The sequence below is a fragment of the Pieris napi genome, chromosome 14 (genome assembly GCF_905475465.1).
Source record: "Pieris napi chromosome 14, ilPieNapi1.2, whole genome shotgun sequence".
In the NCBI taxonomy this organism is placed as follows: domain Eukaryota; kingdom Metazoa; phylum Arthropoda; class Insecta; order Lepidoptera; family Pieridae; genus Pieris; species Pieris napi.
In genome coordinates, this window is record NC_062247.1 from 7,786,795 (window position 1) to 7,808,104 (window position 21,310).

Consider the following 21,310-nt stretch of genomic DNA (forward strand, 5'->3'; position numbering starts at 1 on the left):
CATGTCACTTAGATCCGTTTTTGACAAACGGACTCCAACAAAACTGTTTGAATTATTACCAGTGTTTCTAGAGTCAATATCTTTTTAATATTCGTGTACGTTACAATGCTAAAGAAACGTTTTTTAGGAAGAATTTAAATAATACTTATTTTTAGTGTATTTAAAATTACCTAAGACCGGTGCATCATTATCTAGGAAGCGAAGCAATAAATTCTGGAAAATTGGTGGACCATTGTAGAGTCCCGTTGCGGAGCTGATCGATTCCTTGTCATCAGACCCTTATTGTAAAGTAAAACAAATAAAATAAATCTATAATAATATTATAAACATCAAGATGAGACTACATACATAGTAGCGCCATTGTCTATGATCTTGAATAAAAAGTTAGTACGTTAGTAGTAGTAGATACTAAGCGAACTGACGCACATTGTTTTATTTTATTAATAATTATAATTTGTTACTATTTAATCTATTCCTCTATTACATATAAAAACTATGTAACACTGAAAAGGTTATATAATTCTGTTAACAAAATTTAAAACTGGTGTTACCTTGATGCTCATGATGGTGATGATGATGCTGCCTCCTATCAAGTAGAGCTGCGGTGGCCATAGCGCGATGTTCGCCCCAACGTGCACCGCAAACGGCCCATTCGCATAGTACACGTACAACTGCGTACGAACATACGTACTCCTGGTACAAATATTTTAAATGTGTGAAAACGATTGACTGATTAACACGACGTTGCTAAAAGTTTTATTATATTGACAAACGGATTAGTGGAGTAAATTATGGCAGACCTTTTAAAATATACTAAACATTTACTTTCAACTATTAAATTTCCATTATAATAAACAGACTTTGGATTTGGAGTGGAATTTAATTATTAAATTTGTGTTGTTTTATATTTTTTCCTGTTTCTGTTTATAAACTCTTTAAAAAAAACGGGCACCTGAGGAAATCTACGTTCTATGGTCGATTTCAGTTAATTAACGAGTACTGTACATTGATACGCGTGATTTCTCTCTGACAATTTTTTGATGATTTTTTTAAAACCTTATGTCACGGCACAACAAGAAGTGGTCAGCAATAAAGACAAGAAGATTATTTTACTTTTTTAATGAAATAAACTGTACTATTTATTGGTGTACTAATACATTTTTATGGTAAAATCAATCATAGCTTAATATTATTATTTTTAAATACTTACGGGGTCTTTAGGATCTTGAATCCCATCTTTGTTTGGCGAAGTACAATTGGCGAAAACTTCTTTATATAGTGTATCTAAATTATTGTTTGGATCGACACGATCAAAGCAATGTCGGTCTAGGGCTTCAAGCACCGCTAGTACACGTGCTGAAATTAAGTTTGTATGTAAAATGTTATGAGACGTCTACTGTAATTATTACTTATACTGATTTGAAAATAGTTTATTTTACGTTTAATTTAAATTATTAGACCTTAAAATAAACTAACCTTGCGAACTAGTTTGCCATTTATCTGTACACCATTTGCTCTCCGCTTTCTTACTTCTAGCGGAAATTTCTTGTTCTGCTTCATACACCTACCAAAATACAGTTTTATAAGTTAAATAAGAGCTTGATATATTCGGTGGGCTAATCAATTTAAAAAAAACGTTCATCGCCTATCGGGTACCTAATCCGAACTATTTATCTATAACCATAATTTGTGGCGGGTAATATCTTAATTTTTTGAAAAAAAATTATATTCACCGGAGCACGTTACAAAATAAATAAAATACATTTTATTGGGATCAAATGATATCTAGTGTCAGTGGCGCTACAACGTTTAGGTCTGGGCTACAGATTACTGTACGTGATCATTAATTTTTTCGTATATGCAAGCAGGGGCGTAACTATACCATCTGGGGCCCGTGGCAAATCTTCTTTCGTAGAAATTATTTTGTTGGGCCCTATCAGGAATAAAAAATATAAAAAATCGTCACGTTGAACTCTCAACGTCAATTAATTATAAACACGTTGTATATGTCCGACTAATGGCCGAGGCGAGAGGGAATGGTCTGTAAACCCCACGTTAGCCCAATGCGTATTGGAGACTTCAGATTCATCCATAGAACATAATATCTCTTGGGCAGGGGCCCTCTTGGGTCAGGGGCCCGTGGCATTTTGCCAGTTCTGTGCCTAATACACGCGTTCGACGTTTGATTGTAAGGCATGTGTTTTCCTTCACAGAACGAGCGTGTGTTAAATGCTCACATAGAAAGAAAATCCAGTAGTGCATAGCCGGCGTTCAAACCTTAGGGATGAGAGGAGGACCCGCACGCTGCTACCACAAGACCAACACTAATATCTTTGTAAAATAACATGTATTTGGCCCTTGAAAATTATTGTTCACTTTTTCAAATTATCATTTCTTATTCTATTTTCTACTAACGGTTCTTATTTTTGAAATCACTAAGGGTCATATTCACTCAAGAGCTGTTAACCCAATTTTCTATGTGAAGTTTGGCATATTTGACAGCTACGAATTAGAAACGTGGGCCTAAAGCTTAGGTTTCCTAGAAAAGCGGTGCCGTTATACGTTGGCCATACGTTGTCTATAAATAACATAGGAGTAGGTTTCCTAGAGTACGTTGAGTGTCACCGTAACGTCAAATAGCGGTGCTGTCATTTGCATGACGGCCGTCATAGCGGTGATAAACATTAGTTCAACGTTTTTCGCGTGTAGCGGTGCCCATATTTAATTAATACAATGAGTAGAAACGTGACGAGCGAAAATGATTGTTTTTTTGCATTATGTCAAAAGTAAAGACGGCCGTTAATAGTTAACGGCACCGCTTTTCTAGGAAACCTAAGCTTAAATTAGGTTAGGTCTCCATTGTTATTTTTTCTTAATCTTCCGCTCACTTCCGATATTAACTCAGTCTTCAGTTGACTTACCAGTCGTTTGTGCTCTTCAGTAATTTCTGAATCCATATGAGGCATGGGCAACGCCGATGGTGGCAAAGGAAGTATGTCTAAAGGCGAGCCTTGAAGGGCCGACCCACATCCAGACCAAATCATGGCAGTGGGGCATTCAATACATATAATCTGAAAAGAAAAATGATCAAGGATTGTAGCACCACCGGATTTGATTTATAATATAACACTTTGGTCCGTTTATTTATTTTCAGACTTATACATGCCTGCCAAAGATAAAAATCCAATTTAATAAATGTGATTTGTTCTTGATTTTTCTACTACTTAGAGACGTCTTTAACAAACTTGGCGATTAAAAAGAGTGGCATAGAGTTTATTGCCGTTCTTCTCTTCCGTTCTACGCCCTTGATTTGAGAACTGGCAGTTAATATAAAATAAGAAGCATTTCATATACATTTCTTTTTTTACGTTCATAAGTGTACATTGTGTTATCCATATGAATAAATGATTGAATTTGAATTGAATATCTTCTAAAGAGGTCTTTTCAAATGTTAACCGCGTAAACCGAATACAATATTAATTTTAATCAAATTAATAAAACAACTATGTCAATGTGGTTCAAGTAATATCCTTCCACTTTAATTAAGGATGATTTTTATGCTAAAACTCACCTGTAATATAGTGCCCAACTGAATTATAACATCTCTATGAAAGGAACAATTCAATATTTCCCCAAAACCGACTTGCACTGGATTAAGAGACGCATTTATAACTGTATTCAACGTTGTCTTAGTGTCCCGTGTCGGAGACTCATTCTCTTCTTTCACTTGCTCCATCGGCTGGGACGGATTAGGCGTTCCCAAGGGATTGGGTGTTCCCAAAGAGTGGTTAGGGTTTGGAGTCCCAAGGGAATGGTTTGGATTTGGCGTGCCGTGATTCTGGTCTGCGGGAGTCGCAGATCGTTTGATTTGATTTATATTCGGTTTGACATCAACATTTGTTTCGACTGGTGAGAGTGGGTCACAATTTATATCTGAAACAAACAATAATACATAAGGGCGTGACCAAATATAGCGCGGCAATCGAGCGCGGCGTGGCGCGCTCTCAGTTTGTCCAAGTGCCGCGCGCTTTATTGTGTGCAGGTGCAGTCGCATTAGGGATGATCGATATTAGAAAAACATCGATATTCACATGAATATCATAAGAAGAACCTTTTAATCTATTTCTTTGTTGATATAGAGTAGTGAGGAAGTGTGAGAGAGAAAGAGCGAGCGAGACTACGAAGAACGAACGAAGTGATTTGTGGATGCGTTCATAGAAGACTTAAATTTTTTCGTAACTTGCATTGGTCGTTCCGAGGCCGTGATCTAACATTGATGTTCGATTCCGTTAACATCGTTGTTACGATATTTTTCGTAGAGCAACATCGATGTTTTTGCTTTCAACATCGATGCTCATCGAGCATCCCTAACTCGCATTGAGCATACGTTGTTGTGTCCTACGAATGCCGCATGTTGCTGCCCTGTTTGGTCACGCCCTAATGCAACCGTCAAACCCAATACTTAGAATAGTAAGCAACATATTTTGTATTGTAAGCCTATTATAAAATTTAAAAAGAAGTTTAACTAGAACTAAGCTAACCTGTATTTCTATCATTTTTAAAAACAACTGGCTGATTAAGTGTACGAAGTGTTGTTTCAGAGAGAACTGAACATATGGCCGCACATTTCTTAGCACAAGTGGTAGCAAGGCGGCGTGATAGACTCTCGCAACATACGAACTCGCACATGTATTGCAATGCCAAAGGGAGAAACAACCTGTAATAAGTTAAAGTTTTAATTATAAACAATAGATTTAAAATATAGTTTAGTCCAATTAAGACTTAGAGTAGTATAATTATGTTTTTTTGTGTTCTATAATACATTTCATTTTACGCATATTTTTTTTAAATAGCTTCTACTACTACTACTACTATCCAATTCACATAAAATAAATATCAAATAATTTCAATATTTCTTGTCTTTTTAAGGTAGCCGAATTTCGGAATTTCGTGAAAAATACCCATACATATTTTGTTCTTTGTGTTCGGCAAATTATTTCTTTTTGAATAAAAATTGTTAATTAGGTAGGTTTATAAAATTAATTTGTTAGTTATATGATACCAAAACAAGGAGTAGGCATATATTTATTTATGTTTCATATTACAACAAATATGCAACAAGCATTATGTGCTTGTGGCATTTCACATGTATCTTAAAATAACTAAAAAATTACCTCAGTAGACCATCATCAAGAGTTCTTTTGTCAAGTAATTCAATAATCCAACTGAGAAAATCATGTCTGTCTAATAAGCCCTCATCTAAAAGATACTTTGCTAGACGGCAACAATAGTTCCATTGTTTTAAAGCTTGACGCCAGTCTGTGCTCTCTGGCCCGGGCGTTGATGACCCTAATACTAAAATGATACAGATGTACACTATTTTATTTTTCAGAAATTTGGAAATGATATAAAAACCTTTAAACTTATTTTTTACATAAGTATCTAGCTTTAATAAAGTCAACACCTTTCATTAGACACATACATAGTAGCATCACTGATAAACTATTTTTTAATTTTAAATTACCTTTTTTACAATAGACATAATAACAATAAATAAAAACCCATACAGCTTGAACTCCCAGGAGAGTGCATTGAATTTGATGCAGTGGAATTGGGTGTTGAGCTGCCTGGAAGATGTCCTGATATATTGTGACTCGGAGTACCCTGACCTGTAAGGGTTATTAAAATAAGAATCTATTATTATTTCTATATTTTAATATATTCAAAGAAATATATTATTTAATTACCTGCTACTGGAGAGTTTCAGAGTAGAGACATAGAACCATTTATATCTTACCTGATTGAGATGGTGGAGTTTTGTCAGATATATTTCCTAAGCCACTTTGATAATATTCAGCTAACTTTGGTATTTGATCCTTTAGAAATTTGATTAATGTTGTTGTCCATTCTGAAACATAATTTAATATGTTTAGATAATATGTAATATTGAGACATTTGAAATACATTCAATAAAAAATAATTGATGATGATATGAATCATGAGGCCAGAAGCAATTGGTCAGACTTTACGTGTCGTAAGAACTGTACTTAAGAGCTATCAACATAAATATTATTCCAATTTGATTTATCTATTTTCTCAGATAAGTGTAGATAGTGTATTCAAAAACTGACCTGTTGTAGGATCAGGGTGCTGCCTCTTTTTAATTTTAGCTTCAGAAACAGCAACTGTGTAAGCAGAGCTCAATTTAATAAACCATGCCGCTCTGGGCATTGCCACTTGGTACTCAGTGAGTGTTATAAATATTTCCTCTTTTTTGTTAAAATTTGGGGCCTTTTTTGCTAATACTGACAATGGCTTGCTACCTAAAGCATAAAAGAAAATTTTATAAAATACAACACAACAATAAATTCTCAATAGACCCTAGACTAGGTACCAGCTAAATCTTTAAACCAGGCCTCAATTTGTGGTTTAGTTCTTGCTGTGGCAGGCCAAAAATTATCCTTAGGGTTTACTTGCTGTCTCTTCTTTCCACAATCAGGTAATGTATTGAGTTCTTCCTTCTTGGAAAGTATACCAGAAAAGAACTGTCCAATCTGAAACAACAGTAAACAATAAAATTTGTTATTATTATTTATAAATTAATCCCATCTAAGACTTTCATATTGCTACACTCTGGAAATGATATAGAACTTCAGTTTTAAGTAAACCTTACCTTGGTAGCGAAAGCAGAATGATTAAAATTTCTGGCTGTTCCAAACTCATCACTAGATTGTGGAGCAGTTGTAAAGCCATGTTTTACATTTGCTGAGGTAAGTTCATCTTCCTTTTGCCTGGGTTCTTGTGGGTACACATCGGGGGGGCCTAATCTAGGTCTTTTGAGAGGTCGTTTTTCGTACATAATCCCCATCTTGGCTGATGAAAGGACACTATCTACTAGACGATACAATAACACAATACACCCTTAACAGTTCATGCTGGTTGTCCTAGATACGTATATCTCTACTATTGCCTGAACTTCTCCATTATGGAGATATTTCAAAAATTGTGGAATTTGCGGGGTAAAAAGATTAAATATGATTTAAAAACGAATTCCAAGTCCAAAAGAAAACAAACTTCTTTGATTTCCTTTACCAACAACTCAACCATGTAACCACAGACATACAAGAGAAATTAAATCTGACTTAAGCGATATGACACCTAATAAGAGTAAATAATGGCTATGTAAATTGTAATTGCCTAATGCCTTGATAATTGACATCTCTATAGTTTATCTCCCAATCTCCATGTATAGTCCTTTTCATGAAAGAAGTCCCCCAGACGCGGCGCTGCAATCGCATGACGTAATGTTGCCATTTATGAGTAAACAATTTACCTATTTTATTTACATTTAGCAGATGTAATTTATCAAATAATATTATTTTCTGCATACTTCGATGAAACAATATTTCTGTTATTTAAAAAGTATATTTTTATTTACTTATATTAGCGGTGTTCTACCTACTTACAGGGAAAAGATGAGAAAATAGGGTAAAGAAAAGCAATACAATGTTTTATTCAGAGTTTTATTGCATAATTGTTGGGTTACAATTTTTTTCGAAGTACACGCCGCTGTTACACCTTCGTTTGTAATTCTTGTTACAGTTTTCTCTGACACACCTGCAGTTAAATTATGAACAATTAAAAATAATAATAAATTTAAGTTTATAATGCTTATGTAATATATGTTTTAATTTCAGTTACTTAGTTTCATTCACGTATTTGTTCAATTTTGTCGCAGAAACGAATTTATATCATAAAAGTCCCATCAATACAGCAAAAAATTATTAAATGGCAACTCTAAAAAGTACCTGCGGCGGCAACTCTCTTCCGAACATTGTTTAGTGGTATTAAAAAATATAATTATATTAAAGTTAAAGTTGTAAAAATTTCTCGAGCCGAACTTTTTACAACTTTTGGCATTGTAATCAATCTTTAAAATGCACTCAGCTAGTTAAATATTCACAAAAATCTACCACAACAAACGTCTATTCACTAAATAACGACAAGAAAAAAAATAGAGTTCGGTATTTACACATTTGTGTAAACGTTAAGCTACATGAAAATATGTATTTATATGCATATTTTCATGTAGCTTAAAATATTTATTGTTGTTTACATCATATTTTTAGCACAAACTTTTAATGCTTGTAACCGAACATTCCCTGAAAAATTACAGTGAATATCGGTACACGTCAGAAGAAATCTAAGCGGATGCATCAAAAATAAATAGATCCGAGAGACGAAATCTCTCTTCTCGGCTTTAATACAATTTTGCAGATTTTTTTTTAAGTGCAAAGATTTTTATGGGGTTAAATATAATGATCACCATAAAATGCTTTGATACCCTTAGTTCTTTTACCAAAAATATATACTTAACACCAGATAAATAACGTCTAAAATTACAATAGTACTAGCTATTTTAGTCACGACTGCACTTCAAATTGTATTCGAACACCAAATGTAGTAAATGATCACCAAATCTTAGCGAGCAAATTAATGCGCTATTTCTGCCTAAATAAACCACTATGATTGACATAAAATGTAGGCTTATTACCAAATGAAGCATTATGATGCCATATTAAGTTATGTCTGCGGCTTACGATCCTCTCCCACCACACTGGGACATCTCGTTGGATTGGCGATTCGGCTTAAGCACGTCCAGCCACCTTCAGAGGCCAGAGCTATTCCGATTGGCATGAAGCGCAAAAGAGGACGACCAGCCAAAGCTAAGAAAGCATTAATTGTGCAGTGAATTAATACAGAAGACTGATTCTTCTTAAGATTTTTTAAATGCTTATTATTAGTTTAGTTTTAAGATCTTTGAACTGTTTATTATTAGTTTTAAGAGGACTATCTTTTTAATGATTGTTTCAATAATTAAAAAAGGGATTATTGAAATTGTAAGAGTTTTATTTTTTATTTTAGGTATAGCATTTGGTTGTAAACGAAACGCTCAAGATAATTTTTTTTTGTAGTGGTTAATCAATTTGGAGACAAAAAGGTTAGGAGTAAATTTACTTTACTGTGTTTGGCAAAATATTTTTTTTGCCGAGGGTAATTTACTTTAATCGGATAACGAGATTTTATTTTTTTGCATTTCATTTTAAATTAAAATATGGTTAATAATTTGGTTTTCATTAACTATTTTTGGGCTAACAATGAGTTTTTTGGAGCCAGTTTGCTTAAATAGGATAGCGAGATGTTAAAACTTAGGTTGTAATTTTACATTAAAATGCGGGTTTAATTTTGGTAATCATTTACTATTTTTGTCTGTTATATGTTACTATACCTGGTGGTAAGTTAAACATAAGCCGATTTTTATTGCAGTGGCCAGTGCATAATATTGGCAAAACTATTGGCCAGCTTAAAAATTTTACAATTAGGAACACTCGTAGCGTCACAGATTAGAAATTATCTGTAGATCTCTGTGGGAAAGGATCGGTAGTCACTAGTCGAAACAAGGAAATGGAAAATGTAAATAAACATTGAGGAGACTTTCATTAACTTAATCTAGGTTATATACAATATAATATACTTTTGTACATTTATTATTGTATTAATTTTACTTTTTTTGTAATGATTTAATTGTTGACCTAATTTGTTTTATAAACGGCTAATAAATATGTTCAAAATATTAAGACTAACAACAGTAAGACATTTCTTAAATGTTAGTAATACATTTAATGCAGGGTTATTGCGACAAATACAAAATGTAGGAATAAATGATATTCCAAAAATATCAGTGTCTGATATTCGAAAACTAATGCGGCAGAAAGGTTTTGCGGTGCAAGATGGATTTACGTCCCTTACTACTAAGTGCTCCCTTTGCCTTAGTGAAGAAAATAAACCAGATAGTAAGGTGTACATAAATAAAACAACTGGTACGTTCTTAATCTTACTAAGTGATACCTGTAGATTCCTATTATCTGATTAAAGTAAGTTTTAAAATCTACTCCAATTCCTTACAAAAAAAATTGGTAACAATTCTAATGTTACAGGTTACTTCTTGTGCCCTAAATGCAATGCACATGGTGATTGGAATATTCTTGAGAGACTTATAAAGAAGTCTAAAGTGGAAGGAAGTATAAAGGATTACTTTGATAAGTTGCAACAAGATAAATATGAATTTGATAAACATTGGGAGAACCTTCTTGCTGAAACTACCTCATTATTAAACCTAAGTGAAAATGAAGTTTTAGATCTTTTTCGATTATTTGAGTTTCCTGTAAGTTAGTTTGTTAGTGATGTGTGAAATACCCAGTTTCCTTATGCGTAATATGAAAATATGTTTCAGTACCACAGTGAAGCCCACAAGGTACTATGTGATGTACGAGTGTCCAAGGATCAGACAGTATTATATTTTCCCTTAAAAAATTCTTTAGATAAAATTATTGGATATCGAAAAATACAAGCAGGTAGAGAGGAAGAAGTAGAAACCTTCGGTCATCATCTAGCTGGGCTTTTCTCATGTCGATCATTTAAAACTCTCAAGACTGATCAGGCTATTTTAGTGCCAAGTATTCAGGATGTATTAAGCTTAGCTTCTAATAAAGTTGCTGGTAAGAAGTGGAAGATTACAATTTAAATAGTTATACTAAAACTCACATAATTATTAGGGTGTTACTTTGATTTAAACAATATGTTTCCCAAGAATTTTTTTTTGTAAGTATCATGTTTTAAAAGAAATGCTCTTATACTAGATTGTTTAATGTCATATAAGCCCTGATAGATGCCTAGGATCTGCATTGTATTGTATTTTATTGATAATTTGTTTTATGCATAATTGTGACAAGCCACAATTTAACATTTATTGTTTCTTTAAGAATAAAACTAGGGCCCTAACGAAACTAGTAGTACATCTGGTCAAAGTGAATTTCAAATATACAATTTGCCCTTTGAGAAAGAGGAAATTTTCATACCTCACCTTGTGTATAAAAAAATTGCAATAATAATTTTTGTGTGTTCCTTCATGTTTCAGGTAAATTAATTTGGTTGAGCAACTGTAGTTTGCCTCCTGTTGTGCTTCCTGTTTTGGAACGATACCAAAAGCTCTGCTTGTGGGGTGATTGGGAGAATATGAGAGCAGTTGCAGAGAAACTTGGGGAAGATAGGTGTTTTTTTGTTAGGTAAATTAATCTTTATTCACAAAATCATGTGTGCCCAATATCAATACTTGCCAAGAGACAATATAAATTATATTCTTAATTCTATTTAACTTAATTATATGAATTTGATTATTTAGACCCACTGAGGGCCTGGTAACTGCATCAGAAGCAGCCTCAGCTAATTTATCTTTAAAAACACTTGTGTCAGAAGCAAAACCAGCTTCACACAGATCTATTACGACATTTGCCTCGCTAAGAGATGATGTTTATGCGGAACTGACAAACATTGATAAGGTATGATCATATAATCTTTACCTAAAACTTACATAATTAAAATAGCCCTGTCAATTATAATTGCAAATATATTTCAAGCTGATCTTTAGCCACAATGAATACTCACATTAAACTACTATTGCTTTTTTCAGCTAGAGTTTTAGGTTTAACATTAAACAAAAATATAAGACAGCAATTTTACCACCTTAATAACGTTATTATAGGTGAGAGGAGTGAAATGGAAGAGGTTTCCAGCCCTTACAAAATTGCTAGGGGGGCACAGACGAGGAGAGCTCACAGTGATGACGGGACCCACAGGATGTGGGAAGACCACGCTTTGTGCAGAGATGTCACTTGATCTGGCACAGCAAGGGGTTTGTATTTTAGATTTTGCTTTATTCATAGAAAACTAACCCAGAATATAGAACCGCAAATGTTATATTAAGTATATAAAAAAACAAGATGTCACCAAAACTGTTGTGTGTATTGGTGGTGGAAATATTTAGAAAACTAAGTTGTGATAAATACGGACTAATACCGTTCTACGCCCTTGATTTGAGAACTGGCAGTAAATGTAAAATTAGAAGCATTAATATTTATTTCTTTAATGACGAATCACAAGTGTACATTGTGTTACCTACGTGAATAAATGATTTTTGAATTTGAATTTGAATTTGAATAATAAACAGCGAAAGATTGATCCACTTAAGGTTTGCAAACAACCTGATTTTATTTGCCTGAACACGCTATGAATTAGAGAGGATGGTCATAGAACTTGCCTCGGTAATAAGGATTGTTTGTCTTAGAATGAATGCCGAGAATACCAAAGTAATTACCAATTAATACCAATAAAGGTAATAATACTATTATACTATATGTAGCTGAATACTCATACCTCGGTCAGATAATATATATCACCAATGCAACAATAAAAGAAATCAACACATATAATCACAAAAGCAGGGAAGAGCTGGGCGCTTAGAATCATGATAAATAATTTAAAGGAACCTTTTCAATACTTGTGTACCACCTATGTACTAACATATGGATTTCAAACTTGGGCGCCCGCGAAAGCGCAGCATACAAAGCTATAGGTGTGTCAAAGATTGATGTAACAATGTATGATAGAGAAGAAAATATTATAAACAAAACATCAGAAGAATAAGTAAGGTAGCAGATGTTACAATAAAAGTAAATACACTCAAGTGGAAATGGGCGGGTTACATGACAAGAGGAACAGAAAAGTGGAGCAAGAAAGTATTAAACTGGTGCCCAAGATACAATAAACGCAAAAGAAGAAGACAATTTAGAAGGTGGATAGACCAGATTTAGAGAAATAATGTGGTACATGGCAGAGAGTACCACAATGTAGACGGGAGTAGCGGGATTTGGAGGAGGTCTTTGTCAAAAAAGGGCAGTAGGATATCTAAAATGTATGACATGATAGAAATAGTTTATGAAATAAAAGCCTTTTATTATTATTTAAAAATAAGATGTACTGTGTTATCTCTACGGAATAATTACTGTATTCAAAGACGTTTAAATTTAAATTAATTATTTTGAATAAAAAAAATTAATTGTGAAAACATTTAATTTATTTTTTGTGGAAACAGTTAACAATAACAGCAAGTAAAGTCACAGTTGACTGTATTTTAAAAATTTGTACCAAACTAAACTATTAAAAATATTTTATAGTATTCTGTATTAGATATTGTATGGCTGATCTTCATATTATTAACGTTATATCTATTTTTTATAGGTAACAACGCTATGGGGTAGTTTTGAAATCCGCAATTTTCGTTTGGCTCGTACAATGCTGCAACAATTCGCAGGAGTGCCACTAGAACAGAATCTTAACGAATTTCCAAAGTTCGCTGATGAATTTCAGAAGCTTCCTATCTTCTACCTCGCGTTTCATGGACAACAACCGATTAAAGTAGTAATGGAAGTAAGTAATGACTTAAGAAGCCAAAAAAGAAGAAAACAAAAATTAGAAAATATATAATAAAAATATTTTAATGGGTTAATACGTAGAAAATAAATGTTGTATACAGGCGGTAGAACACGCACGTTACATGTACGATATCTCTCACGTGGTGGTAGACAACGTGCAATTCATGCTCGGCCTGGGAGAGGAAAGAGAGGGTGACCGATATTTGCGGCAAGACGCGGTAATCACCGCATTCAGAACCTTTGCAACTGCTAGGCACTGCCATGTTACACTTGTCATGCACCCTAGAAAGGTATGTACACAAATGGTTTTGCGACCCGTGATTTCTGAGGAATCAAAACTTGCAATAACACAGTAGGGTGATCAACCTCTTATAAAGAATATGCCTATAATATTTATATTAATTATTGCCTATAAAGAAATTAGAAAAATACAAACAAACTGGATAGACAACATTTAACTTTTTGCCATGTTAATAATAAATTCATTTGTTTTCGCGTTGTAGTACCAGTTATCTATAGTAAACAGTATCCTTGCGTAACCTTAAAACAAATAACTGATGGTCAATGTGTTTAAAGGCGAGAACAGACAACGCGAGGCAATGCAGTGCAATATGTACGTCTCGCCGGAGCCATTTTTTTTACTGACGAACATCGTGCGTGGTTGTTTGCGTGCTCAGCTTGAACATGTGTCGTTCGGGACGCATGCATAAAGTCGGAAACACACTTACGTGTCGTGACGCGCCAGAAGCATATTGGTTTCATACATTTAATATGATTAGAAACATATTTGCATGTTGTGTCGTGTCACAACACGTTCTGTCTAATCATATTAAAATATGCTTCTGGCGCGTCACGACACGCCACGATACGTGTGTTTCCGACTTAAATGTACCGTCGTATGCCTCAGGCATGCGTGACGAACCATTCGCAACGCACGCCTCGCGATGTCTGTACGCGCCTTTATAACTATTCATCCCAAAATAAGTTTTATCGTACCCCTATGTAATGATAACCTTATTATTATATTTACTTTAATCAGTTAGCAGAATGTCTTTTGGTAATAGTAATTAATATTTATAGGAAAGAGATTCCGAGGACCTGTCAACTAGCTCTATTTTTGGCAGTGCAAAAGCATCACAGGAAGCTGATAATGTATTAATTATTCAGGTAATTTGATAAATTTTGTACATGGGTTATTAAATTAAAACTTTGGATAGAAATGTTTGTTGACCTGTGAATTACTGCTGAACTCTGAACTGATTTAAAACCATTTTAAAGTGATTATAATGCTGATACTCTAGAAAGATTCTGTAACAGAATACAGAAGATATATATTATTAATTACCTTAAAAACACTAGAGATAAAGTGCCATAAATGATCTCATCGTCAAGATATTTTAATTCTAGGATAAACGATTGACGGCAGTCAGAGGAAAGAAATATTTACAAGTAGCGAAAAATCGCTATAGTGGTGACCTAGGAATTGTACCATTAGACTTTGATAAAGATGCCTTAAGCTATCAGCCCAAAAAAAAGGCAAAGAAACAAGATGAACCAGATAAACTGCTAGACACTTGTTTTCAAGAATATTCATTAGATGAGCCCCAAGACATTAGCCAAATATCGAAAAGCAGTAAAAGTAAAAATAATAAGAAAGAAAATGTAGATAGTTTTCTTAATGATATATTAAATTTAAATAGAACTAGATAAGTACCAGAAAGCTACATCAATATTTGTTTAAGCAATTAAATGCCTCTTATGTATTTCTTTTTTATTTTCCCTAATAAGGGTTGCATACGATTAGATGTGTTTGTATATTTGTTTCGGTAGTTGATAGTAATTAAATGCCAAATATAGATTAGTATTTATTTTGCAACTAAATTATATGTTTAGTGAACAATGTTTTACAAGCCGGTTCCCAAACAATTAATGTTGCAAATTTTTGTTAAATAAACTTTAAATAACAATATAAGCAAATAATAACTAAGAAGAAGATAATATATTAACATTTGACATTGTGTTTTGTAAAATATCCTATTGTCCTAAGATAAATTTATGATACATTATCTAGAATCTAGATTCTGAAATATGTGAAATTTTACTAGTTTCACTAATTTCATTATCACATACACATACAGTTATAATAACAATTTCATCATAGGGATAATTAACATGCTAATCATGTTAAGGGCTACAAAAGGATTTTTAATCCAATAATTTCTCAATATACCTACATGATATTATTTCTATTAATCCTAATCCTACCTAACTCTTAATAAACATTTATTTTACACCGCACTGACACAAACTAGGTGTCTTGGCCAATTCTGACTTCCTTTTTCAACAACAGCACTATTTTCCAATGTAGCAATATACTACACATTTCACTTATCTGTATTTTTTAATTTAAGACTATGTAGTGCATCAATTAAAGATGAATCATTTGTACGCTCTTGCTTCCTCTTACATTTAGGACATGGCAATGTGTCATTTAAACATTTAGAATGAAATACACTTGAGCACTCATCACATCTAAATGTTGTACTAGTTTCAAAAGGATATAGTATTTTCGGGTCTCTGCATACCTCACATATAAAGCCTTTCTGGTTACAGAGCCAACATTCTAAAACATGACCCTTAGCAAAGTGGACAACTTTTTCCAATTGCAAAACTAAAGATCCATTTGGTATTTGAGCCAAATCTGATATAGTATACAAATGCACATGATCATATAAATACTCCCTTGGCCATACCCGTTTTTGCAATTCTTCAATTACTGGCTCTCGACAGGTAAATATGTATGCTCTTAGAAAATTTAATTGAACTCTTAATTCTTGCAAGTTTGCCATATCTGACACTCCAACATAAATTTTTGGATTCAGCTTTTTCATATCTATCCATGGTTGATGTTGAAATTCCAAAAGAAATAGTGCTGCTCTTTTAGAAACAGGATATCTTTTGAAATCCCAGTTATGAATAACTCGAGCAGGAATAATGAATACATTAGGGTCCATGCAATTAGAGCAAAAGTATTCTCCAGTATAACCACAAACTTTGGCCTTTGATACTGTGCTTCCTAAGAGATCCTGACAACCATGACATTGATAGTTTTGACTATCTAGACCTTTTTCTCTAGAAAGCAACCCTAATTGCTTCATCATTTTTTGTAATTCATTAACTGTGAATGAACCTGTTGAATTTGAAATGACCTCAAAATCTAAGCTATGTAATGTTGGATCATCAGGAACATTATCCTCAATGATCAATTGACAATCATCATTATCTTCAGTAGTTATTTTTAACTCTTTATGAATATCTTTCATAATATCTCTTAAGTTAGGAGTGTTTGAGTTTGTCTCAACATACAAGTTTGAGTTATCAATAAGAGAAGAAAGACTCTTTAGTTCTGGAGTTTTTATCATACTACTTCCATGAGATGAATTTGAGTTAACAGATGCATTATCATCATTCAAATCTTTGGACCAACCTTTGCCACTTAAAGAATTTCCTGTTATAACAACATCACAAGGAGCAACAAAACCCTCAGAGTCAACAGATGTGCCATATATTTGAATTGAATCTTGCATCACATCACTAGGTTCTTCCCCAGTTTCTTTTACAATATTTTCAATTTCAGGATTTAAATGAGTTTTGTTAACAATCTGATTTTTTTTTTCGATTTCTGTTACATTGTCTTTACTTGAAGTCTGTCCTGGATCCTTAGACAGTATAAAATCTAGAGCTTCATCTTCATTCAAAGCCCACATTTTACCTAAACCTGTAACTTTGGATGATTTGTTTGGAGTTGATGCTAACTTTGGTTTTGCATCATCAGACAAAGTGCTAACAACATCCAAACCAGCGGAAATAGGAGCCACTTTCATAGTTGGTACCCAGATACCAGCTTGCATTAATACTTGCTCTGGCCATTGATTAAGAAGACTTGAGTTTGTTGGCAAATTAAACTGAACACATGTTTCTAATCCTTGTATTACCTTTTGAGCCACTTCAAGAACTTCAGAATCACAAACAAATGCACTTCTGTTGTAGAAGGGTTTGACAGCAGATATATTTTTTAATAGAGTGGACATGTATGATGAAAGTAAACATTCATTGAGTGCTATACGAAGCCATGCTCTGCATTGTCCTATCTCAGTGTTAATTTGGGGTAACGCAGATATTTGATCAATGTTTTGACGATGGGACAGTACTAAAATAAGTGGCCAGAAGCTTGACTGCGGCCGATAGTCTGGATCTCCAGAAATTACGTTTTTTGCTTTTCGTAAGAAGGTATCTTTTAAACCATGTAAAAATATAGCTTCTAATGCCATGCACAATGTGTTTGTTGAATCAGTTGATCCCAAGACACTGTGAAAATTTTCTTCAAATTGGCTATTGTATTGGATGTCTTTTACGCACTCGGACAAGTTATTTATTAATGATTCTTTAAGAATGGTATCTCGACTTCGAATATTAAAACCCGATGTAACATTTTTAAAAAAAGACATTGTAACGATTGTAAGAAACTCACTAACAAATATAATATTATATTGACGTATAATTATAATTTAAATTAAAACTTGAAAAAATTGAACTACGAAAATACAAATATTTTTGTTTGTCTCAAAATAAATTTTTTTTTTTTTTTTTGGAGTTTATGGCCTGGTATCTAGACCTTTAGGCCAATCTCAAAATAATTGATTTATAGACGCCATAGATTAGTGTCAAAGCGTCAAAATTGTCACAGAGTTGTGAAAGAAAGTGCTCGGTAAGGGAGAAGTCAAGATTAGAACAAAAGATCCGCGAAGACAATAGAGTTACCGATGTCGGTGGCGGGTACCTTTATGATTGCACATGCAGCTGATAAGGCGGCTCGGGTTTTAACCTCCATGTCCTCCATCTATTACACGAGGAGACGCGAGTCGCGAGGGCGAGAGTGCGGACGGTGCATCGACTGCGAGTAAAAACTATAGAGGGAGTGAGGCGAGAGAATCGCTTTGTGTATCGCTTTTATGGAATTGTATCTAATGGAACCAATCATTTGGGATGCGGTCTTTGCGACCTACCCTTGGGGCCTATGTGCTTTTCGTCGGATGCTCCAGATTTGCTGTCTCTGTCACCGAAATGGTTCTGCAGGGCATGGTACTCTTCATTCCATTTTCTGCGGTGCCGATTGGTGACAAGTCACAGCCCTGGTTTAAACGTTCTTGCAGGCGGCCTCACTTCTAAAGCGAGATTGCTTTAAAGTTTAAGGCATGGGCGGAAGCGTCGATATCTCGTCATGGCAATACCATTAATTGCACATGTTCTCAGCATAATCTCTCAGCTTCCTTTCTTCTACTTACAGCAACCATACAATCTCTATCCCACCAAAGAGGAAAAAGAATTCTATAAGATGGATTTTGGACATTTCGTTTGATAGAAAACATCAGATCGGCAGATTCTTATAAACATGTAGCCAACCACACAGCACACCACCGCTAACTAATTCTGGCAAATCTTTTATTTTAGATTCGACAATGTTTTATTTAATTTATATTTCACACGAGGTTGTCGTTTTTGATAAGGAGGTAATGGAGGATCTAATGGGCAAGGACATGATAATCGGGAAATCATCATTGCCAAAAGTAAATGATGAGGTGTACCAAGAATGAGAAGAAGCAAGATCTGGAGTACAAATTGATAAGTCAACTGCGCTAAGCTTTTCATAAGTGCTTTGTGCGTCTGGTTGGTGAGCCAGTATTGAGTAAACACAAATTATGTAGGTAAATCTAATATTTCAACTAAACGTACACCCTTGGAGTCAGTAGTGCCACAACCAAACATATGGTGATGAGAGTTAAAGTCACCTAATAGAAGGAATGGACGACTAAGTGAAGATAGTAAATTATTAACACCATTAAAAATAATAAAAGAGGAACGAGCGGGATACATGGAAACTAGTATATAAAAATTACCAATTTTGATGCCGACAATATTAATGGCATTGTTAGAGATAAATGAAGAAAACGCGATTTCAGAAAAATTAATTGATTTCCTGACAAGTAATGCTACACCACCATGGCCATCAAATCTATCATCACCCAAGCAGGTATATCCAGAGATCCTAATTAGGTATCCTGGCTGAAGCCAATGGGATGGTCGGGTGGTTGAACACCACATCTCAGATAACGCTTGATTACTTCTTTACTGACGAGTCATAAGTGTACATTATGTGACCTTTTTTTATGTAATAGGAGGCTCACCTGATGTTAAGTGATACCGCCGCCCATGGACACTCACAATGCCAGAAGGCTCGCAAGTGCGTTGCCGGCCTTTCAAGAATTGGTACGCTCTTTTCTTGAAGGACCCTAAGTCGAATTGGTTCGGAAATACTTCTGTGGGTAGCTGGTGGTGCGCGGCAAAAACTGCCTTAGAAAACGCTCTGTTGTGGAACGACGGACGTCGAGGTGATACGGATAGTATTTTGTATTTTGCCTTAACGTCCGATGATGAAACTCAGCTGCAGGTATTAGACCTAACAACTCCTCTGAACACTCTCTATGGTAAATGCGGTAGAAGATGCAGAGAGATCCCACATCTCTACACAACGCCAAGGGATCAAGCCGCACGGAAAGTGACTGGTCGTCGACGATTCGAACCGCTCTTCGTTGAATATGGTCAAGTTGAAGGAGCTGGTACTGGGGAGCTCCCGCCCAGAGGTGAGAACAGTATTCCATGTGGGGCCGAATTTGCGCTTTATAGAGTTGCAAGCGGTGGCCCGGAGTGAAGTACCGTCTCGCCTTGCTGAGCACACCAAGCTTTTTGGAGGCTAATTTAGCCTTTCCTTTCAGATGACCGTGAAACTGAACGTTATTCGATATGTCAACGCCCAGTATTCCGATGCTAGCTGAGGCTTTAAGGAGAGTGTCTTCAAAGAGGGGAGTAGCGACAAAGGGAGTTTTTTTAGCGGAAAACGCGCATACTTGTGTCTTCTTGGGGTTAAATTGGACTAGATTTAGTCTACCCCAGTCCGAGACTCCACGTAGAAGAGTTTTGACTTCAGACACAAGTTTGTTCCGGTACTCATCGACAACAGCCCGAGAAATACCTGCCCGGCCAGTATAAAAAGTATCCCCAGTGCTGTCGTCCGCATAGCAATGAATGTTGCTAAGCTGCAACATATCATTGATATGCAGAATAAACAGGGTCGGGGATAGGACACAGCCTTGTGGGACACCAGCATTCACAGGTTTCAGGTCGGAGCATGCTCCGTCGATGACGACTTTGATGCTCCGATCAGCGAGAAAGCTGGAAATCCAGTTGCATAAATTCTCAGGGAGCCCATAGGCTGGAAGCTTCGAGAGCAGTGCTCTGTGCCACACCCGATCGAAGGCTTTCGCTATGTCCAAACTTACCGCCAGCGCCTCCCCCTTGGTCTCAATTGCTTCTGCCCACCTATGTGTAAGGTATACAAGGAGGTCACCAGCTGAGCGACCACGACGAAAGCCGTACTGAGAATCGCTAATCAGCTGGTGGCCCTCTAGATACCTCAAGAGCTGGCTTTTAATAATGGTTTCCATTATTTTGGAGAACAAGGAGGTTATCGCTATTGGGCGATAGTTGGACGGATCAGAGCGATCGCCTTTTTTAGGGATTGGATGTATCGAAGCGATCATCCAGCACTTCGGAACAGTGCCGAGCGTGTTAAAGATACCGGAAAAGGCGCGTTAGGACCGGAGCCAACTCAGGAGTACAAGTACGCAGCACAATTGGGGGGATGCCATCAGGCCCGCTCGACTTGTGGATGTCCAAGGAAGACAAAGCTTTACGGATAGCACGTTGCCGGAATATAACTTCGGCCATCGTAGTATCACACCGCAATAATGTCGGTGGTTCCTTCCCTTGATCATCCAAAGTGGAGTTCGACGCAAAGGACAGCCTAGAAGATCGGCCTTCTCTTTCGCGGTACCTATATGATTAAATGATTGTTTTACATT

At 35.2% G+C, this 21,310-nt stretch overlaps 3 protein-coding genes across 8 annotated transcripts in view; 1 reads left to right on the top strand and 2 right to left on the bottom strand.

Annotated features, from left to right (window-relative positions):
* The window catches only part of LOC125056213 (mediator of RNA polymerase II transcription subunit 12-like), a 35,592-nt gene extending 28,457 nt beyond the window's left edge, over nt 1-7,135 (bottom strand). For all 4 annotated transcript variants that reach the window (XM_047659224.1, XM_047659226.1, XM_047659225.1 and 1 more), the window contains exons 1-13: nt 6,674-7,135; nt 6,395-6,554; nt 6,132-6,323; nt 5,798-5,908; nt 5,568-5,669; nt 5,175-5,355; nt 4,542-4,717; nt 3,572-3,933; nt 2,922-3,071; nt 1,477-1,564; nt 1,211-1,356; nt 552-693; nt 171-278 (exon numbers count right to left, since the gene is read on the bottom strand). In XM_047659224.1, the coding sequence (XP_047515180.1) occupies nt 171-278; nt 552-693; nt 1,211-1,356; nt 1,477-1,564; nt 2,922-3,071; nt 3,572-3,933; nt 4,542-4,717; nt 5,175-5,355; nt 5,568-5,669; nt 5,798-5,908; nt 6,132-6,323; nt 6,395-6,554; nt 6,674-6,868 (2,113 nt within the window). In that variant the 5' untranslated portion in view covers nt 6,869-7,135. The remainder of the gene's footprint in view (nt 1-170; nt 279-551; nt 694-1,210; nt 1,357-1,476; nt 1,565-2,921; nt 3,072-3,571; nt 3,934-4,541; nt 4,718-5,174; nt 5,356-5,567; nt 5,670-5,797; nt 5,909-6,131; nt 6,324-6,394; nt 6,555-6,673) is intronic.
* Nucleotides 7,136-9,376: 2,241 nt separating this feature from the next.
* Nucleotides 9,377-15,094, top strand: LOC125056215 (mitochondrial DNA helicase). Of its 3 annotated transcripts, none has more exons than XM_047659230.1 (11): nt 9,377-9,474; nt 9,690-9,881; nt 9,999-10,225; nt 10,295-10,559; nt 10,979-11,126; nt 11,243-11,399; nt 11,603-11,752; nt 13,138-13,326; nt 13,433-13,621; nt 14,412-14,498; nt 14,739-15,094. In XM_047659230.1, the coding sequence occupies exons 2-11, from the start codon at nt 9,764-9,766 to the stop codon at nt 15,039-15,041; spliced, it is 1,833 nt and encodes a 610-aa protein (XP_047515186.1). In that variant the 5' UTR covers nt 9,377-9,474; nt 9,690-9,763; the 3' UTR covers nt 15,042-15,094. The 3 variants fall into 3 exon arrangements, with proteins under 3 accessions (XP_047515186.1, XP_047515185.1, XP_047515184.1); XM_047659229.1 differs by having other exon boundaries at nt 9,388-9,514; XM_047659228.1 differs by lacking the exon at nt 9,377-9,474 and having other exon boundaries at nt 9,557-9,881.
* An 89-nt stretch (nt 15,095-15,183) lies between these two features.
* LOC125056214 lies at nt 15,184-17,957 on the bottom strand. The gene has a single exon (XM_047659227.1). The coding sequence runs from the start codon at nt 17,837-17,839 to the stop codon at nt 15,716-15,718; it is 2,124 nt and encodes a 707-aa protein (XP_047515183.1). The 5' UTR covers nt 17,840-17,957; the 3' UTR covers nt 15,184-15,715.
* Nucleotides 17,958-21,310: the final 3,353 nt, after the last annotated feature.